At 42.5% G+C, this 20,849-nt stretch overlaps 1 protein-coding gene across 1 annotated transcript in view; it reads right to left on the bottom strand.

Moving 5' to 3' along the window:
- SEPTIN10 (septin 10) overlaps positions 1-20,849 on the bottom strand; it is a 50,021-nt gene that overhangs the window by 8,042 nt on the left and 21,130 nt on the right. Inside the window, exons 5-8 of the mRNA XM_077814108.1 lie at positions 17,717-17,878; positions 16,511-16,607; positions 15,746-15,914; positions 5,967-6,099 (exon numbers count right to left, since the gene is read on the bottom strand). Coding sequence (XP_077670234.1) covers positions 5,967-6,099; positions 15,746-15,914; positions 16,511-16,607; positions 17,717-17,878 — 561 coding nt within the window. The remainder of the gene's footprint in view (positions 1-5,966; positions 6,100-15,745; positions 15,915-16,510; positions 16,608-17,716; positions 17,879-20,849) is intronic.

Genomic DNA, 20,849 nt, shown 5'->3' with positions numbered 1-20,849 from the left:
GAATGTTCTCCTAGAGTATTTGGTGTCTCTTTCCAGAATGCGATCTACTTCTCTGGTGGAATGTCCTTGTTTAGTGAAGGTGGCTTGAAGTGTGTTTAGGTGTGTAACCTGGACTTTCTCTTTGGAGCAAATACTGTGGTATTTGAGTGGCTGGCTGTAGACAATACACTTTTTGGTGTGTCTGGGGTGGTTGCTGGATCTGTGGAGATAAGCGTGGTGATACGTGGGTTTCTTGTATATAACTGTTTGTAGAGTTCCATTGTTTAAGCTAATCATGGTGTCCAGGGAATTGATGCTGGTGTGGGAGTGTTCTACAGAGAGTCTGATGGATAGCTGGTGGTTGTTAAAGTTGTGATGAAAATCTATGAGGGAGTTTAGGTCTTCTGTCCAGAGGATGAAACTATTATCAATGTATCTCAGGAATATCACTAGCTTTCATGGTGCATTTTTCCAGAAATTCTTCCTTGAAGTGACCCATGAAGAGGCTGGCATATTGTGGAGCCAGCCTAGTACCAATGGCCATTCCCATGGTTTGGACAAAGTGTTTGCTGTTAAATGTAAACTCAAAGCAGCACCAGACACTTCCAGAACAACAAACGCAAAACCTGAAGACATATCTCCACAGCTACAAAGATCAGTACCTCCCATAACACACCTTTCAAGATCCATAGGTTCTACACATGCTTATTACATGTAGAGTACATCATCCAGGGCATCAAATGCCCCCAAAATCACTATGCTTTCAAAAGAGTTCACATAGAAAAACAATAAAAGACAAACACAACATAACACTGTGGGTGAACACTTTTCACAGTTATTTCATGTCCGATCTTTTAATACTTGTCCTCAAATCAAACCAGCATAACACCTTCAAAAGGAGACCATGGGAACTTAAATTCATAACTCTTGCTACAAACCAAAAACCATTGACTTTACAGGGACACTGCTTTTATGGCTTATTACAAGAATTTGTAACACATCACATTGCCTGCTACTCTTAATTGTCCACTTCAAACCCTTTGTGCATAACAATCTAACCCCCAATTACCCACTTTATTTCAAGTGACAACCTCAAACATGGGTTACCCCTTCTGCTTAACAAGATCCATCCCAACTTGTATTTAGCTCAGACACTCTGCTTCCTTCCCCAGACTTGAAGAAGAGATGTGTATAGCCTGAACATTACCGGGTTGACCATGGCGCCGGGCCCACACTCAGAAGGGGCCCTGGTGTCCAGACCATGGCCCCACCTCCCCTCCCCGCTCTGCCTGTGCTCTGACTCAAGGCCCCACCCACCACTCACTCTTCTTCACCTCCCTCCCTCCTGCCTGACCCGTGGGTGTGGGGCCAGTGGCACAGCTGGGGTGAGCAGGCTCTCGGGGGGTCCCAGGGCTCTGCTCTATTTGCAAATGTAGCTCTGGCTCAGACAGTCTCTGCTTCCCACCACCTGTGGGGCTCTGCCCACCTCCCCAGGCTGAGCTGTCTGGGACCAGTGCAGGGATCAGGCCAGTCTCGGCCAGTTGGTGGGGGGCAGCGCAGTGGGCTGGGCCCCTCCAGGCAAGTGGGTCCTGAGGGAGCCCAGCCCAGGGAGGCTCTGGCCTGGCGATTGTGCTGCTCCCGAGGAGCCAGAGCGATCCCTGACCGGCCCCAGCTGTGCTGCAGGCTCAGCCCATGTGCAGACATAGTCACTTCTCAGCAGGCTGTGGCTGGAGGACAGGCAGGGCGTGGGGGAGTGGGTCTTTGGGAGATTGGGGTGGGGGCACTGGACAGTGGAGGGGGGGGGTCTGTGTCGGGTACTCCTGGGGGAATCAAAAAAGGTCCCCCTGCAGATTTCTTTGCTTCCCTTTAGAAAGTGACAAAGAAGCAAAGCCAGGGGAGTGGGAGGGCTGGGAATGCCCATGGGCTGAGTTTGGGTAGGGTTGCCAGGTGTCCGATTTTCGACTGGAACGCCCAGCCGAAGAGGGACCCTGGTGTCTCCGGTCAGCACTGCTGACCAGGCTGTTAAAAATCCGGTCAGTGCAGTGGGGCTAAGGCAAGCTCCCGACCTGCCGTGGCTCCACACGGCTCCTGGAAGCAGCGGCATGTCCACCCTCCGGCTTCTAAGTATAGGGGCAACCAGGGAGCTCCACAGGCTGCCCCCGCCCCAAGCACCAGCTCTGTAGCTCCCACTGGCTGGGAACCGTGGCAATGGGAGCTGCGGGGTGGGTGCTGCTACATCGGATGGGGCAGCACAGAGCCACCTGGCTGTGCCTCCGCATAGGAGCCAGAGGGTGGACATGCTGCTGCTTCCAGGAGCTGCCTGAGGTAAGCACCACCCAAAGCCTACACTCCTGACCACCTCCCATGCCCCAACCCCCTGCCCCAGCCCTGATCCCCCTTCTGCCCGCTGAACTCCTCTATCCCAGCCAGGAGCCCCCTCCTGCACCCCAAACCCCTCATTCCCAGCTCCACCCAAGAGTCTGCATCCCCAGCCAGAGCTCTCACCCCAACCCCCTGTCCCAGGCCTGGGTCCTCTCCTGCACCCCAACCCCCTCATCCCTGGCCCCACCCCAGAGCCCACACCCACAGCTGGGGCCCTCACCCCGTCCCGCATCCCAACCCACTGCCTCAGCCCGGAGCCCCCTCCCGCACCCTGAACTCATTTCTGGCCCCACTCTGGAGCCCGCACCCTCAGCCCTCATCCCGTCCTGCACCCCAACCCCCTGCCCTAGCCCTGTGGAAATGAGCAAGGGAGTGAGGGTGGGGAGAGCGAGCAACAGAGAGGGGAGGATTGAGTGAGCTGGAGCAGGGCCTTGGAGAAGGGGTGGAGCAGGGGTGTTCGGTTCTGTGCAAGTAGAAAGTTGGCAACCCTAAATATGGGGGGGGCAGAAGCGAGGAGTGGGGGGGCACATGGGGTCACATGCCGCTGCCCCCCATTTCCGTGAACGCAGAGCTGCCCAGCTGAAAAAGAAGGGTGCTGCTCTGCTGACTTTGCAGCTGGACGCTGCCTTCTGGGTCCTAGTGTTGGTTGTGCTCCCCTTCTGTGTGCTTGGAGTCATCCTGTTTTTTGGACCACAGTGAGTGTTCATGGTGGGACAGGGCAGGGGGCGGGCTGGGGATGGGGGAAGAGGCAGTGGGGGGGAGGGGGAAGAGGAATGGGATGGGGAGGGGATGGAGCAGTGAGGAAGGGGCATTGGATGGGGAAGGGAAGGGGATAGGAGAAGTGGGAGCCCAGCATGCAGCATCCCCGGGGCAGGAGCTGGGGCTCCCCCGTTAAACAGGCCCATCAAATCCCCACCCTGACAAACCCCACCTCCCCTACACCTGGAGCACCCCAATGAGACCCCCACACATCTTCCCCATTGAGCCCCAACCAGCTGCACCTGGACCTCCACCCCAAATGAACCCCATCTCCCCTGCCCCCAGACCCTTCTCCCCCCCACTGAGCTCCCCACACCTAGACACCCCATGCTGAGCCCCAACCACCTTCACCTGGACACTGCTGCAGAGTTCTATTGCCCCTGCACCTGGAACCCCCCCACAATGAGTCCCTGTGCATCCAGATCCCCCACTGAGCCGCCCACATCCAGAACCCTCTTACCCCCACCTGGATCTCCCCATACTAAGTCCCTCTGCACTTGGATCCTGCTGCCAGACTGAGTCTGCCTGTCCATACCTGGTGTGTATGGCGCAGAGGGGCAGGCCCACATGGTGTTTCTGGGGCAGGCCTGGCCCTTGCACTGTGTCAAGGTCGTGTGCAGCCTCACTGCCGAGTCGCTGTCCCGGGGTGGGGTGGTGGGATGGTGAAGGGTAATCTCCCACCTCCATGCAACCAGTGGCCTGTGCTCCCCTCTGCAATGCTGGAGCTTCCACATTTATTTATTGACAAATAAAATTTGTAGAATTTTAAAATATTGTGTGCAGAATTTTTTATTTTTTGATGCAGAATTCCCTCATGGGTTGCTGTGCAGCTGTGATTGTGGGACTACAAGAGGGGTGCTGGGCAGTTGGGTGGTCGGGGGCGGGGGGAAGTGCTGGCCATAGGGATTTGTGGTGGAGGTCTCTGGGCAAGGGGCACTGGGCATAAGGGCGGGGCACTGAACAGGGGGGTGATGTGGCATGGGCCCACCCCCAAGGGGAAAGGGCATGCTGGCAATGCAGGGCGGACCAGTGCGCTGCAGGTTTGTAAACAGTGCCCTTGTGCTGAGAAGCACGAAGCGGGGCCACTCCCACCGCACCATACCCTGTCTCACTGCCCCCAACCAGCCCCTCGCTCTGAGGACCGACCCTCCCGACCCCTGTGCCATGCCCCACAAATACGTTTGGCGCCAGGTCCACAAAAAGTTAATTTGATCCTGAGCTTGAAAACTTGTACTTTTCACCAAAAGAAGTTGCCCCAATAAAAGATAATCTCATCTACACACTCTCTCTCATATCCTGATACCAACATGGCTACAACACTGCAAACTATCTTGCGTATATCAGAGAAGCAAATTGCAAAGGTATGTTGTAGAGGCTGCCTTAGACCTACCTGAATGTGCCCTGAAACCCATTGGTTGCTGAACACAATAAATTATTCATATCCTGATCTGCTTGGGCAGTCTTATGCTGGGAAGGAGTTTATGATCCTAATCCTATCCCACACACCAGAAGTAATGTAGGGCAATTTGTGGATTAGTTTGATCCTATTTAGAAAATAAAATTAAGACCTCTTGACATTCAAAGTGTGGAGCTGAATTCCCTTTCAAATGCACCTGCATTGCAAGGAAAAATGCAATATTAATCACCTAACTGAAATGGAAATCAGAAACCACTTTAAGACAGGATTTGAGGTAAACATGTAGGACATCTTATGGAATGTTGAATAAGGCGGCTGGAGGGTAAGAAAATTATTTTGCTAGCATTGCTTGATGGTAGATAATTCTCTGAGGAATTTGTTGCACTGACAAATGTCTCAGATCTCAAGAGATCCATCTACTTCACATCTTTATTAAGTAAGGATCTAGAAGCTCCAGTCTAGATTTCTCATTAGCTACTACCACTACCAGAGAGAGTCTGGTATTGGGTGAAAGTAAAAAGATATTCAAAATCCTTCTCAGGAATTTGATACGTAGAGTATGCCTGCTTTAAAGTTCGTATGAATTGAAGCTTGGGTTAACCCAAAGTCCCTACACAACTCCAGAATACCATTGTTTATGGGCATAACCACACATTCAGCTGTTTGGGCTGAAGAAAATTGAAAACCTGCAGGATTTCTATAGAAATCTTGCAATTTCTTTTGATTCAAAAGATATACCTAGATACTACTGCAATGGTGGACTTATAAATAATATAAACAGGATATTTACTAGTTTGGACTTCATCCACCGCTCCCTCCCGCACCCCCAATACATCAAACAAATTATGTCCTTTTTTTAAAAGCACTCCACAATTTAGCCCCACCCCATCTGACTCATTTTACTGCAATGTTGACTCCCACTTTAATTCCACCAATGACTCAATCACCCACCTCTGCAACATGAACTTCTGTGCTTCTTCCCATGCTAAGCACCATGTATAGAAAATGCTCCCAATCAAAATCTGTCATCACCACCTTATCTTCTTTCAGCTCCCTCCTGAAAACTCACCTCCGCCATAATGCATATAGAAAACTGCCATCTGATAATGGCTAGGCCATGGTGAGCTGTGATCATTGCTACAGAAGGGCTAAGAACTGTGCAGACTGTTATGTTAGCCTGTCTCCATCACTCTCTCCAAGCCCACTTGTTTCTCTTCTCCATCTGTCCAGTCCTTTAACTGTAAGCTCTTTGAGGAAAGATATTGCCATTTATTATATTTCTGTACAGTGTCTAGCACAATGGAACTCAACCCGGGCTGTCCTTTCAGCTCTAGTGCTATACAAAAGTTAATAATACGTATGATAGTAGTAGTGATTTTGCTAAAATATTCCAAACACCAGTGAATTAAAAAGAGAGAGGCATACTTGCCTCTCGCTCAGCTTCTTTCAATATTGCTTCTTTCTCCTTGACTCTCTGCACAAACATCTGTCTCATCTCCTCCTCCTTCCGCTGCAATTCGCCAAAGAACTCATGCCTCTTAGCTTCATAGGTCTCCTGTAGACTGAAGTCCAGAGAATTTATAGTCTCTATCATATTGTTTGTAACATAAGGAAACATAAAGGAAGCATGTAAATACAGTTTGGCACATTACTTTAACAAGTAGTTCAACTCATGTACAAATCTCTCAAACTTCTCATATGCAAGTAATAAACAACCTTTAATAGAAGGAACTACTCCCTACACCTTTGTAGACTTTGATCTTTCTAAGTAAACGTGTCTGGGTAGATTTAAAAAAACCTGACAAGAAGCCATTTACTGAGCTTATTTGAAGCACTTCAAATTACAGCAGTTTAGGACTGTTACAATTCTTGAAACGTGGAGTAGGAACACTCTCAATCTCCAATTTGTACGATTTTGGAGTTTACAAGAAAAGGAGGTGGCAGGACGCTCAAAAATGTTGGAAAAGGATAAGAGTTCTCTCACATTTACACAGACTGATCGTAATCAATGAAAACTTAGTGTCTCTGAAATGTTTAATCCGAGATGCTACTTTGCACATAACAGCTGTTAGACTGATTATGCCCCTATGAAAAAGTTATCCTTGGGGAAATAAGTAAAGTAAGAAGTCCCAACCTGAATGAAGGGAAATAATGTGACCCTCAAACAAAATATATAGGATTCTTTATGTGATTTCAAAATTGAATATCTGTGATAGTCATGTGGCTAAAGGTGACATCTGATTTTACAAGTACTTTGATATCCACAATATAGGCTTATTTCTTGAAATGTTTGAATTTCCTTAACAAAAAATATTTTTGTTAGTATGGTTTCAAAAAAATTAGTGTCTTCACAGAAGTGAACACATTTGAAGCTTACCATACTGATCTTTGAAATTATTAAGAGGGTTTAAAAAAAAATAGTTCAAGCCATCAAGCAAACACCTGGACACAAAACACAGAAGCAGGGTAACAACAACAAAACTGTTAATCAGATCATGTTGTTTTATTCCTGTACCCACACTTCAGTTCCCATCTTAAAAAAAAGGACAACCTACCTATCTTTGTTATGTCACGCTTGGATTAAAAATACTCTTTCCAAAAAGTATCTGAATAAATCTTTTGTAAGACAGCAAAGTCTACGATAATTGAGTTGTGGGCCAGATCCTTAGCTGATATAGATAAGTCCATTTATTTTACACCAGCTGAGGACCTGGGCCTGTCTCTTACAGGAAATAATGCTGATGAGAAGTTTAATAAAAGGATCTTCGAAGTATTAGCAATGATTAAGGATAAGATTGTGTCACAAAGGTCACGGATTCCATGACTTTCAGTGGACATTTTCTGCCTCAGCCTTGTGCCCTGGGGCAGCGGGGCTGGAGCTGCCAGCTGCTGGGGGTCCCACAGCTCCAAGCCACTGCAGGCAGCAGGGGTCCCAGATCTCTGAGCTGCCAGGGTGGCAGCAGGGGCCCCAGAACTGTCAGTTGCCATGGCAGCGGATGCTGGAGTTCCCCTCTTTCACTAGTGGGGCTTAGACTCTCATCCCCCCTCCCTGGGGCTTGGGCTTCAGTCGCTCCCCATGTCAGCACTCCCCATTATTTTTAGTAAAATCACAGACAGATTGCAGGCCTCTGTGAATTTCTGTTTATTGTCCACAACCTGTCAGTGACTTTTTAGTAAAAATAACCATGACAAAATCGTAATGTTGGCAATGATGTCCCTCTCTGTTCTGGTGCTGTGTGTGCCCTGTTTGCCTTTTTTACTATTTTTATTCTCTTTTCTAGCTGCATCTGGCATCTTTCCTCAGATATCAAGAGCAAGGTTCCTGGCTTCCTTCCAGGCTGCTGAAACACTGCATCAACATCTTTTTATTCATTAACTTATGTTCTTCCTTTTTGGCACATTAACAGATTTAAATCCTGTTCAGCTGTTACCACTCAAAGTAACCTTCAGTATAAAAAGTTCTGCATCAGGAAAACTAAGAACTTGCTGATGCAGACGTTACAATAAACAAACAATTTCATCTCTTGTTATTTGTACTTAATTCTATGACAGTGGCAGGAAAGCTCCCCAATCCTAAATATCAATCCATTTTGAGTCAACGTAACAGGAAGAATGACATCACCGGTGCTGACAGTCTATTCACTCCACTTTTTTCTTTCATCCTTCTATGAAAGTCTTGTTGCTGAATGTGGCAATTATTAAATCAGATGTTGTTCCTTCACTACTTTTTTTCCTCCACACATTCAGCACTTTGTTGCTTACTGTCTCATTGACTGCTGGGTGGTGGGACTGCAACATCCTTTCAGTGGGGTAATGGCAGAGGGGGTTGATTCACCTCTTCTTACTCTAAAGCTCTCCCCAGTTCACTACCAGGTAAGAGTCTGACACCACTAGTAAGTTAGTCAATGTGACAACACTACTTTCCTTCCTCTTCTCCTCTCCCAATGTGGGGTACAAGCATTGTGACAGAAGTAAGTTACTGTATCTCAGGCTATGTCTACACTACCGCGGTAGGTCAACCTTTGCTGCACAACTCCAGCTATGTGAATAATGTAGCTGGAGTCGACGTACCTTAGGTCAAGTTACCGCAGGGTCTACATTTACCTTACTCTTTTCGTTGGGGGTAGAGTTCAGGGGTCGACTGGAGAGCGATCTGCAGTCAATTTGGCGGGTCTTTACTAGACCCACTAAATCGACCACCAGTGGAACGATCTCAAGAGCATCAAACCCCGCTGTAATGTAGACCTGCCCTAGGTACTGTGTGTTTTTTCAACCAAATGAACAGTCCATTTTTAAAAAAAAGTAACAGAAGCAACCATCTCAAGTCTCTCAGTATAAGCCAGCTTAATAAAAGAAAAGGCTGTTGGGAAGATTAATGAATTTATGTTTGTGAGATGTTTTGATACCATGCTATAATTTAAGTTCCTAGACAGATAGTTGTTGTTGACCTGCAGCTGGGGTATTTTTTAGAGCATTAAAAGTGTCAAATATAAGATAAGTCATCACTTGAACAGCTCAGATTTAGTGCTGGAATGGTGAAAGGTCAATAGTTTTATGAGATGAGACCAGGTCACTTCTTTAAAAATAAAAATCATCACCACAAGACTTTAATGCTATCTTCTTTCAAATTAAAAGAAATAGAGAAAATAAGGCACCTTGCCTAGAAATTCAGTCACTTAGATATATGTTGAAAATTATATTTATAGGAATAGTTCTGCAGAGAAAAATACTGGCTAAAATGGTATGCATCCATGAAGTTCACACAAAGAAGTCTGCCTTCAAGATACCAGATTTACCAAATAATCACTTATAAAAGTACTGTTGTTCTTTTTTCAGTTTGTTTCTAGAATATAGTATTGTTTTGCAAATCACAATGACAAAAACAGAACATGTAATAACTTCAAACCTCCCCACGTTTAATGTCAGCAGAACAATGATCTAAAAAGTGATTTATTTTAAGAGTGGTTTATATTTCATCAGAGTTTAAGTTGGCACTATATGTATCTAATGTAATTTTGTATACTGTGGTCAGTTAAATGCTTTTCAAAATGTACACAACACTGGCTCTGACATGCTTCATATAATGCACTCCAGTTTTAAAATGAAAATCTAATACATGGATATTATCACCCTTTCTGTAAGAGGGGCTGTTGGGGGAAGGGGGTTTGTGACAAAGGCATTTATGTACAAGTAAGGTAGATAATTTTTAATATCTTACTAATACTCTTCACATACTTCACTATAGCACTACTACCTACCTTTCTACGGAAGTGTGGCTGTGAGATATAGACTTTTTGCTATCTGTGTAACCCTTTAGTAGGGGGACCCTAAAAACAAAGGTGCAAATCAATCAAGTTTTGCTCATGATCAATGAGCTTAATTTAAAAAGGCTTAGTAGGACACTTAATATTTCATCTCACAAAGATCAAATTTACAAGCTGATAAAAATATAAAGAGAGTGATCCAAATAACCTACCTTAAGAGTCATTCAGGTAACTTACTCCTCAGATATATTCTATTAATAAAACCCTGCATTTGACAGAAAGTTTTAGAATTCTTCAGTATCAAAAGCCAACATGAGTTATCATAGAATATCAGGGTTGGAAGGAACGTCAGGAGGTCATCTAGTCCAACCCCCTGCTCAAAGCAGGACCAATCCCCCAATTTTTGCCCCAGATCCCTAAATGGCCCCCTCAAGGACTGAGCTCACAACACTGGGTTTAGCAGGCCAATGCTCAAACCACTGAGCTATCCCTGCCCCCGGCACTACAGTTAACATTCTCAAGATTTAAACTCTGAAGATGGTGGCAAGGTGTTTTCAGGGAGTCCTTAGACTTACTATCCCAGAGGTTTCCTAAAGTTGACAACAGTGGACTTTCAGAACGTACCTAGGCGTTTACCCAAATAAAGGCCTGAACGAGAGGCAACCTGTATCTAAATGACTGGTTAAAGATGGGGTTTAAGATCCTTTTAGCAATAATGGCTGTCATGATTTTATTGTTTTTATTCTTTACATATACACACAGCATAGCACTTTAAACAGAAGACGGGAATTCCCATAGTGGATCAGACCTATGATCCATCCAGTCCAGTATCCCATCTATGACAGCAGCCAGCACCAGATACTTCAGGAGAAGGTGCAAGAAACCCCACAGTAGGCAGCTGAGAGATAGTCTGGCCCCCATGACAGTCTCATCCTTATTCCTAGTGGTTAGAGATTGGCTTAAACCCTGACACGAGAGGTTTTATAACCCTTCCAACACTTTTTTTAAGCACTAACTGTAAACTCTGTATCAGTGGTTTTCAACCTTTTTTCATTTGCAGACCCCTAAAAAATTTCAAAAAGAACGTGTGGACATCTTTGGAAATCTTAAGTCAGTTTGCAGATATCCAGGGGTCTGCAGATCACAGGTTGAAAACCACTGCTCTATATGGTTAGCAAGAACATCCAAACCCTCTTTGAACCGCAGTAATTTCGGACTTGGAAGACATCCTACTGTAACGAGCATTGTGGGGGGGAAAATACTTCATTTTATCAGTTTTGATTTTGCCATCTATCAATGTCACTTAGTTTCTCCTTGTACTTATGTTATGGCCTGGGACAACAGAATCTACTAATCAACCTTCTCTATACTTCTGTAATGTCCCTTTTTATTCATCTTCTTTTTATGGTAAACAATCCCAATCTTTCTTCACATGTCCTAATTACTCTTGCTGCCCTTCTCTGAAACCCCTCAGAACAAGGACAAGTGCCTGCTCTGGGGAATATAAAATGTAACCCGACACCATGGCTTAAAAAAGGGTGATTAACCCAAGGAATAACTGGTTGCTCCAATTTTGGACATTCTGTTCCCCTTAAAAGAAAATTAGCTGGGAAGCTTGTGAGACACATATGTTGTGAATGTAGAAAAATAAAGAATAAAAAAAGATTAACTTCAATCCAAGAAAGTAAACAAACATCCATTTTACAAGCTGTATGTATCTTTCCCCATCTATGCAAACTAGTAGCGTATATTTTCAATGCTCCTGTGACAGTCAGTTTTCTTCCACCAAAGGATAAACATCACCTAAGGAAAGAATTTAGGAAATATCCTGGAGTAGGCCCTGACACAGCATTGGGTCAGCGAGCAGTGGACTGCATGAGGGATGCTTATTTGCTGTCAGCTAGCCTCCTACCATCTGCCAATGTGGGAACCAAAGGAAAGACTTAGGGCAATCACCAGCCAGGAATCACTTCACTCTGGACTCTGTCTGCACACATTTCTAGTTACAGCAGAGGAGAGAAGAGAGGAACAAACACTTCTGCTGAATTGTATACACAGTATAATATAATTCCACTCACAGATTTCCTACAAATTGATGAGGTACAAGTAATGATCATTTGTTTAAGTGGTAAATGGGCTTTAGGACAGTAATTTCACATTGAAAGCTCCAATAGCTCTGGTCAGTATTGTTTCTGCATTAATGGCCATATATAAACGGGGGCCTGACTATCACAACTTTTACTCCAAGGAAGTTGCAGGTGCTCTACACCTGTCAGATTCAGGCTCTGACTGATTATGACTGGAAGCAAGCAGAAAGACACTCATCTTTAAGAACAGCCTATCTAATTCAAGTACATGATATAAGTAGTATCCTGATAGCTTGCAAATCCACTCAATCATTTATTCTCTTCAAACAGCTACCATACAATTATCTCTCTCTCAACCTCTCCCCTCCTCCACCCATGAACTTTTAAATTCTGATTCCTTCAACAACTTGATTTCCAGACTGGTAACAGGTTGGCTAGTTTCAGGGCTAGTAAACAGAGTTATAACCACATGACCAAACCAATTATGTTTGATGAACCATACACCCTACAAAGTATTAGATGATAAATTCCAGTTTCTAAAACTGTATACCACACATCTCTGTTTAGACTGATGTTTGTTTAGTATACATCGTTATATTTAGTAATACCCTTTTGGGATAGGGCCTCACACGTGAAGCTTATCTCATCATACACCTATGTGATTCATCTGATCTCTCTTTTCATACAAGTAGTCTTTTACAAGGCACATGTATAAGATTTATTGGGTAGACATCCTTAATTCAGATTAATACAATCTAAATTACAACCAGCTCCATTTAAATCCCTTGGAGATTAGGATATAGTGATTTGTTAGAATTCTATTATAAACAAAAAAAGTCTGGAATGCAGTTACAAATAAAACACAGTTACCTGTTCGTATTACTAAGCAAACTCACAGAGGACATTAGATGAGGAGGACTACTATATTTATTGGCCTATTTAACCATGAAACATTGTTATCTTTGCTCTCCATCCCTATTCCTTGTTACACCCACTTGTATCTTAAGTATGTTTCTAACTTTTCAATTTGGAATAGGGACCATTTTTTTCCAGGTTTTCTGAGAGGACCTAGCATGCTTTGGGGCACAATAATAATTCCCCTGCCTTACATGCAATGGACACTTACCAGCATAGTTTTTCATACTAGACAATTTATGAAAACCAATTATGTTCTCTCTGCCTATGACCTCATCAGCAGTCCTGACAATACAAGACCTATTGCTGTTGCCCTGCAAAAGGAACAGTTCTGGACTAAAATTAAATTCAAAACTGATTATCAATCATACATTAGTGGTAACTATATGAGGGTATGTATTTATTAAATCATCAAAATGACATACATGAAACACCACAAAGCTCCTGATGCAGCAAAGCCAGCATATGATTCAAATATAGCAAAATTTTGCTACTTTACACTGACTGAGAAACCCGTTGCAGATCATCAAATTTGGCAAGTGAACAAACAATTATAAAACTTCAGGGAAACTGACTTCCCTAAATGTACTTTGTTCATTTATTGAGTACAATTTAATTTTAATTATTTGTAGTAATACCTTACACTGCTAAATAGTAGTAAACGTACTAGAATATATTTTGTAACCAAGTGTTGAAGTTTTAATAATTTAGCAACTCACTTTGTAAATACATTTTTGCTGAGAAGTGGCCAAGATGGTCATTTTTCTGAGAAATGACTGGGTTTGCAGTTTACTAAAGTGGGAATTATTGAGGTTCTACCGTATTGTGTCTGTGGGGCAGAGCCACCCTTTTCCCCATATTGCTGATGGATTTAATTCCAATTAGTAGACTTTCTGTAGTTTATTCTATGTTTTGTGTAATAGTTCCATCAAATACTTTATGGATGATGTTACATTATTGGGCTGGCTGTATATCAAATGAATCCTCTGAATTCTTTTTTCTCACTATAAAGTTACGTAAATTTTCCTCCAGACAAACCAAGTGCTTTCTCTTTATCAACGTAATTCCTATTGTGGTACACAGCATAGAGAGAATTGCATACAGACCCCGCTTGCTTACTTTTGTCACAATAAATCAGTTAGTTAATTCTTCTCTTTAAATTCTTTTACTGTACCTGTTTCCCTCCTTAAAAAACAATGGTGCCTTCAGTAGTTGTGGCTAAGCATATCTAATTCATCTGTCACGACAGAGTATGCTCGTCATCAACCACAGGGTTCTCAGTAGGCTAGCTATTCAATAGGCCCCCAATACAACCACACAAAAATGGCAGTTATAGCTTTCTGTACTTCTGATTTCTTGTCAGAGAATCCAATTCCAATCAACATCCAGTGAGTAGGGTGTTAAAACATAGAGGTATAATGCTGCAACTTTAGGTCTGCAAATAGTTTGGTCAAGAATGATCTAATTCACTACATAGTGTCCTGATTGGAGGACAACTCAAGATTATCTAATCAAATGTTCTATACATGTGGAGTTACATTCAGATTTCTCTCATGGTAGTTGATGTTCTGCATTACCACCTGATTGCTAGAGGTTTTTTGAAGGTCTTTAGACCTTTTGGAAAGTGCTCTCATATCCAGCACGATCATGTGTCAAATGAGCTCACTTGCCAGTATAATGCTAAAAACAGGTATTTGTTTAGTCAATGCCAAAAACTGTGTCGCCCTAAACATTAACATTTTGCAGTTCATATCTGTTGCTGCAGCTTTGTAGCTTCTTCTTGGAGGTAAAGATGAAAGCTGAGAATTTATGCAACTAGAAAAACTATTCTAAAACTAGTCGGAAAATGCGTTACTTTTTTAGTATTAGTAATAACTTCGTAAAGATGGCCAGATATAAAAATATTAAATGATGAGTCAGAGCATTAAAAAACACTTTTAAGTTCCAGGATATTTTGCTGGTTTATCATCTATTTTCCATTCCAGAGTTGGCCACCACTACTGCACAGCAGTAAATTGGCACTTCACAGATTTCCTCTCTCAATAGAATTTGACTACTAATTATAGACTGGGAGGAGAGAAAAATTGGCAGTTCAGGAGTCTATTTCTGGAAGAATTCTAACACATAATGTGCACGTACAAATGAAGCAGTCATACACGTAGAAAGAAGAGGCTACATAAAGAAAAAAAAGATCAGAAAGTTAGAAAAGATAGAAAAATTGGGCAATAAAAATTATCAGGACTTGCTGTGCAAAGTGGGATTATACAAAAAAAAGCCTGTTTATAAGTAAGCTTTTTCTTTTTGCTCTTCATAATCACTTTTGGAATCGCCCATTAATTCTATGGTAGGCTATTTGGAGACAAATTTCTAATCTTTTTGGGTTAAGAAATGTAAAAAGTTAAAAGTAGTACCAGTGATTTTATAGGATTGAAGTTATTTCTTCAATTATTTCTGACCATGGAGTCCAGCCATCCTGCCACTTCTGCACCAGATATGAATAACAGATGAGACAAAACAGCAAAGTTGTAAGTATAAGAAAAAGCAAGGTTATGCTGGAATTAGTTTCAAATGCAAGAAAAAAGAATAGAGAATAGTGTACATATACGTAGAAGAACATGGGCTGCCAAATGTGTTTTTGGAAGAAATAAGTCAAAATCCTCAGTTTTGGAACAAAGCATCAGTGATCTGTGAGAAATACAGAAATAGTCTGAGCTCCTCTAAAATAGTCACATCACACATGTAGTACACGGTGATGATGACTAGATAAAAATATTACAATTTCCTTGTATTACTGATATTTCCTTCAGACAGCACTATTTGTTTCTAGTGGTGGGTTAAATAATATAATTTTTCGTCCTTTCCCTCAGACTATAAAGGATTAGGGATGATAATGGAAGGAAGGAATGAACTCAACATTCAAGCTAAAGGATTCACCCCCTTACCTGACTGGTTTGTTTTCAGGGCCTGTGTCTCTGAAGCCCATCTCTTCCAGTTTGCAACGTCTATACAGCTCATAATGCCGTGCATGAGTCTGTTCTCTCAGGTCTTCCATATTTGTGCAAATAAGCATCTCACGAAGCTTTACAAAGTCACAGTGGTTCTCATTTTCCACTATTCAAATAAATAATAATAGTGATATTGATCCATGATATACAAACAACTATACCGTAGAACAGTATTTTGAACAGCCTTGGTATTTTCTATTCAATTGGCTGATTAAGTTTTTTGGGGGTAAAACGTCCCTAGTTTCTTTTACCCAGTTGCTGCCTCGTGATTTGTGATACATAATCCAAGCATTAAGTAGAAACATGGTTTAGCAGATTCCATTATTTTTCTTTTCATGACTCCCTATTTGAATCTACAAAAGAAATTACTTTCTCTCTCCTCTGTTCTGATATAAAAACCTTGTAACATTTGTTAATGCCAGCTGCACCTTTACAATGCAACAACATAACTAATCACCACATCCAGGATCTGATGGCCTGATTTTCTGTGACGCTCAGCACTCATAAATCTCATTTGTGTTGATGGGACCTGGAGGATCAAGCCATGAATTTTTTGGATCAGTTAGCCTACCAATCTGGCATCAGTAGCCAGCATCAGCCCACTTAATATTAAAACAAATACTTCTGCAACTTGAGTGGGTTTTATAATGAAAACAACATTCATATACTTGTGAAAAATACTATTAAAAATTCAGATTTTACCTTGAACAATGCCCCAAGGGTACTGTCGAGCTTTCACCATTTTGTTTCCAACCTTCATTTCCTCCATACTCCCCACTACAGCAAATGGTAAATGTCCCTGTAAAACAGTCAAAGCAATTCAGTCTTATCTCCCAGTATTCTTACATAAGAACTGGAAAACAATACTTGAAAATTAAATCAGAGAAACAACAAGTATTTGGAGACAAATAAACACATTATAACTACAGGTCAGTTTCACATAGAGAATCCATTTAAAAAGAGCAATAGCTAGTCAAATCCTGGCCTGCTCTGGAGCTTCAACGGAGGGCTGCACATGTCACAAGGACTCCTAGGGGTCTCAAATCCAATACAGTCCTCATAGACTGCTACAATAAAAGGAGTTTGAGGTAGTTGCCCCTCATGCATCAATTTCTATTGGAAAAGGCCAGCAGACAGTTGCTCTATCTGGGATACAGCCTTCCTCAAAGCAAAACAGGCATCTTCAGCATCCACCAGTGACAGACATGAGGCCACTACAGGAAGTGCAGTGCTTGAGGCCTGAGATCTTGCTCATGCCACATGCTCAGACAGCCATGAGATGGGAAATTCTGCCTCAACACTGAATGACTGCTCCACAACTAAACCTGAAGAAAAAGTACTGCTAACTGGGAAGAAAGTTATTAGAGTAACACAAAGCTTTCCTCAAAACTAGGAATTCTTTTCTTTCTGTCAGAATAATCCAAGCCAGGGTACCAGACATTACAGCATTCCGACTCCCTGGCACAAGTGATAACGGGGAACCAACTGGTGGCTTGGGCTGCACACCCATTTACGTCCTTGGACACATGAAACCCCCAACAGCACTGCTTGTCAAATGTTCTGACCAGCAGATACAAGATCCATATACACCAACAGCAGGATCCCCCATGGACAGTACTGCAAGAAGAAAAACCTAGTTTTCGCTCAAATTTAGTTTAAGGTGATGAATACCACCAACTGATAGAAGAACAGGGGGATTTTGGCGGGGAGGGGACCCAGACGAGATAAGTGTCTCTAAATTTTTCCTTAAGTAGCTCATAAAAAGACAAATGTAAATATCCAACTTGCTACAATACAAAACCCTATTGCCTCAAGAAGAAAATGCAAGAAAAAGCAAGAAAACTGGTAAAGAAGATACTTTAATACTGGAATATCAAACATTCTTTCAAATGTATGCAACATACTTACATTCATGGTGGCATTAATTTTAGAAATGGTTTCATCATCTGTTGGAAACTGGTATATCTGGACCCCATTACTAACCAATTCACTCATGAGTTTGATTTTAAACTTCTGTAGTTCAGTTTTAGAAATGGTGTCTGCTTTGGCTATGACTGGTATAATGTTCACCTATTAAATGATATAAACATGAGATGTGTAAAGGCTTTGTTTTCAAGCCTGTCAGTTTTATACGTTGAAATATTCAGTTTCCCATAACATCTGAATTAATTTCTAACAAGCTTTCCAGTGACTCTTATGTGAATGGTTTCATTCAAAAGCCAACAAACTAATAATAAACACTGTGTACATTTCCAAAATGAATACTTTGAACATCATAATAAAGCAGTAATGTATTACCTAATAATCCCACCAAAACAGAGCTGATCAGAGAACAAAAGTGAGTAGAAGAAAGGTATTATAATCCTACTAGAAAGAAAGCAAACCTCCGTCACCATTCAAAGACAACCATAAGGAAAAGAACAGCAACATACACAAAGCTACCAGCTACAATATATATAATTTTACTAAGATACTAAATCCAAAGTTAAGAAAAAATTATATTAACACTGTATACTCTAGCTATTTCTCTATGCCTATAAAATAGCAAATTTGTTGTTTTCTCCTTGTTGGTACCCTAAAAGTCTGCTGTGCTGTTAGATACAAGTATTTAACTTTGCTCTGCTGGGGAATGTTCTTACAGTTTTATGGTTCGGAGGTCAAGCATAAAAACAATCTGAACACACCAGCTCCAGGAGTTTGACAGTACCACAAAGCTGCCAGCCATCATACATCAGAGGAGATTTCCAGTCATTGCCAAATCAGATTTCTCAATATAGCATGTTGCACTGCCAATCATAAAACCTTTTTAGAGAGGCAAGAAGCAGCACTCTGTGTAGCTCGAAAGCTTGTCTCTCACCAACTAAAGTTGGTTCAGTAAGAGATATTACCTCGCCCATGTTTTCTCTCCAATTTCCTAGGACCAACACAGCTACACCACTACATAAAACCTTCTTGTCAATTTAATATTTAATTTATAGGAAAAGCATGAGATTTATACTGATGGTTGTGGAACATATTTTATATGGCAGAAAAAATTAAAAACATTGAGGTGGCAAAACTGAGAACTAAAAAGTTAGGAAATGCCAGAAATAAGGTTACCTGTGCATCCTTAATTTGTCCCCCCATGCATATACATTATGATGCAGTCTTTAATTACATGATCACATATCATTTCTTCCACAGGACCCCTGCCTCATTCAGTACATAGGATGGACCTGCTCTAGGGATGAATCAGGGTTGTGTAGTAAAGGAAGGTACTGCCTCATTTTCTGCAGAAGCTGGGAGGTGTGTAGACAACGAGGCAAGGGACTGAGGGAAGATAAAGGATGATCTCATAGTTAAGGCACTTGACTGCTGCCCTGGTGAATTGGATTCTATTGCTGCCTTTGCCACACAGTTCCTATGTAAGGCTAGTTGAATCACTTAAACCAAATTTTTCACAAGAGGTCACTAAATGTTTCCCTCATTTTCTGGGACCCAACTTGAGACCCTGTGGTCTGATTTGTAGAAGTGCTGAGTAATGACAAGTACAACTGAAGTCAATGGGAACAGTGCTTTGAACATTTAAAGTGATATATAATGCTATGTACTCTAAATAATCAGATTACTCTACTCTACTCTGTAGAGACAGGGTAAGTAGGGGGCAGGAGCAGGGGGAGAGAAACATCCTGACATTAGCCTCCCCCCCACACACACACAGCAAGCAGGAGGCTCGGGGAGCAGCTCCAAGGCAAAGGGCAGGAGCAGCACATGGCAGCAGGGGGAGGGACAGCTGAACTGCCAGCAATTGATAGCCTGCTGGGCGGCTGCCAAACAGGGAACTTAGAGGAGAGTGGGGAGCTAATGGAGGGCTGCCAGTCCACTCTGGTTCCAAGCCCCCACCAGCTAGCTGCAAAGGGCTGCTCCTTCTGCAAGCAGTGGACAAAGCAGGCAGCTGCCAAACAATGTTATAAGGGAGCACTGCGCAACTTTAAACGAGAATGTTCCCTAATTGATCAGTAACGAAACAACGTTAACCAGGATGACTTTAAGTGAAGAGTTACTGTATTGAATACGACTCATTAAATGATCATTCTCTATTCTGTGCACTGAATGAGACTACCCTAATTAGCATATGATATTGTCATGATTTTGTCACAGAGATTGTGAAATCCTGGAAATGGCTGTAAAACACACATCTGATTAGGCCCCCAATCCGAGTGATGTTAACAACCTGATGCACAGGGTCACGGCGCAATTCGTGTCTGGCTCATGTGCCCTTCTACAGATGAAGACAGAGGATCAGGCGAGCCAAACTTAAGTGACACTATGACCCCATGTGCCAGGTCACAAGCCCCAGAGCTGGACCCACCCGTATGGGACAGGAGCTGCCACTGTGGGGTTAGCTTGCTCTCCAACAGCCCTACTGGGTCATACTTTTTAGCAGCCCCATTATACTCTTGAATATGCTGACAAAGTGAATACTATATTTGGCGATTTTTCCCATGATTTACTGTTTTTTCCCCACACACCTCTGCTGTGAAACTTTCTAAAAACATCCCTGCCAAAATCATAGTCTGAATCATAACGCATATGCACAAGGGGGAACAAATTAAGACTGCACAGGCAACCTTAACTCTGGCATTTTCCTTGACTCTGCAAACAATGTGCTTGTAACTTATGGTATTTTTGTACATAATATCTTAGTTTTTTTTCCTTATTAAAAAAAACTGGATAATCAAACTCCATTATGTGACATCATATTGAAACCCACGTCAGCAAGTTTGGAATCTTTAGATCCACCACACAGACCTCAGCCACTTGAGCTAATGGAGTAACTGATAGCAATAGTAGGTTGTCATCTTCTAAGTGGACCAGCACTAAATAGAGATGGGACATTTTGCCAGTCCGTTTCAAAGATGTTTGCTAACAGCATAGGATTGGTGAGACTCAAGAATCTTCCATTCCAGGCTCAGGAGAAGAGTGCACTCTATTTGGCACAGGCTCTTCTGCCCATTCACCCCAAATTTGGCCCGTCTGCCATGTACCATCCAATTTGTCC

Source organism: Eretmochelys imbricata, chromosome 1, assembly GCF_965152235.1.
Source record: "Eretmochelys imbricata isolate rEreImb1 chromosome 1, rEreImb1.hap1, whole genome shotgun sequence".
NCBI lineage: Eukaryota > Metazoa > Chordata > Testudines > Cheloniidae > Eretmochelys > Eretmochelys imbricata.
Note: the sequence above shows the minus strand (reverse complement) of the source record. Positions and strands in the feature narration are given on the sequence as shown.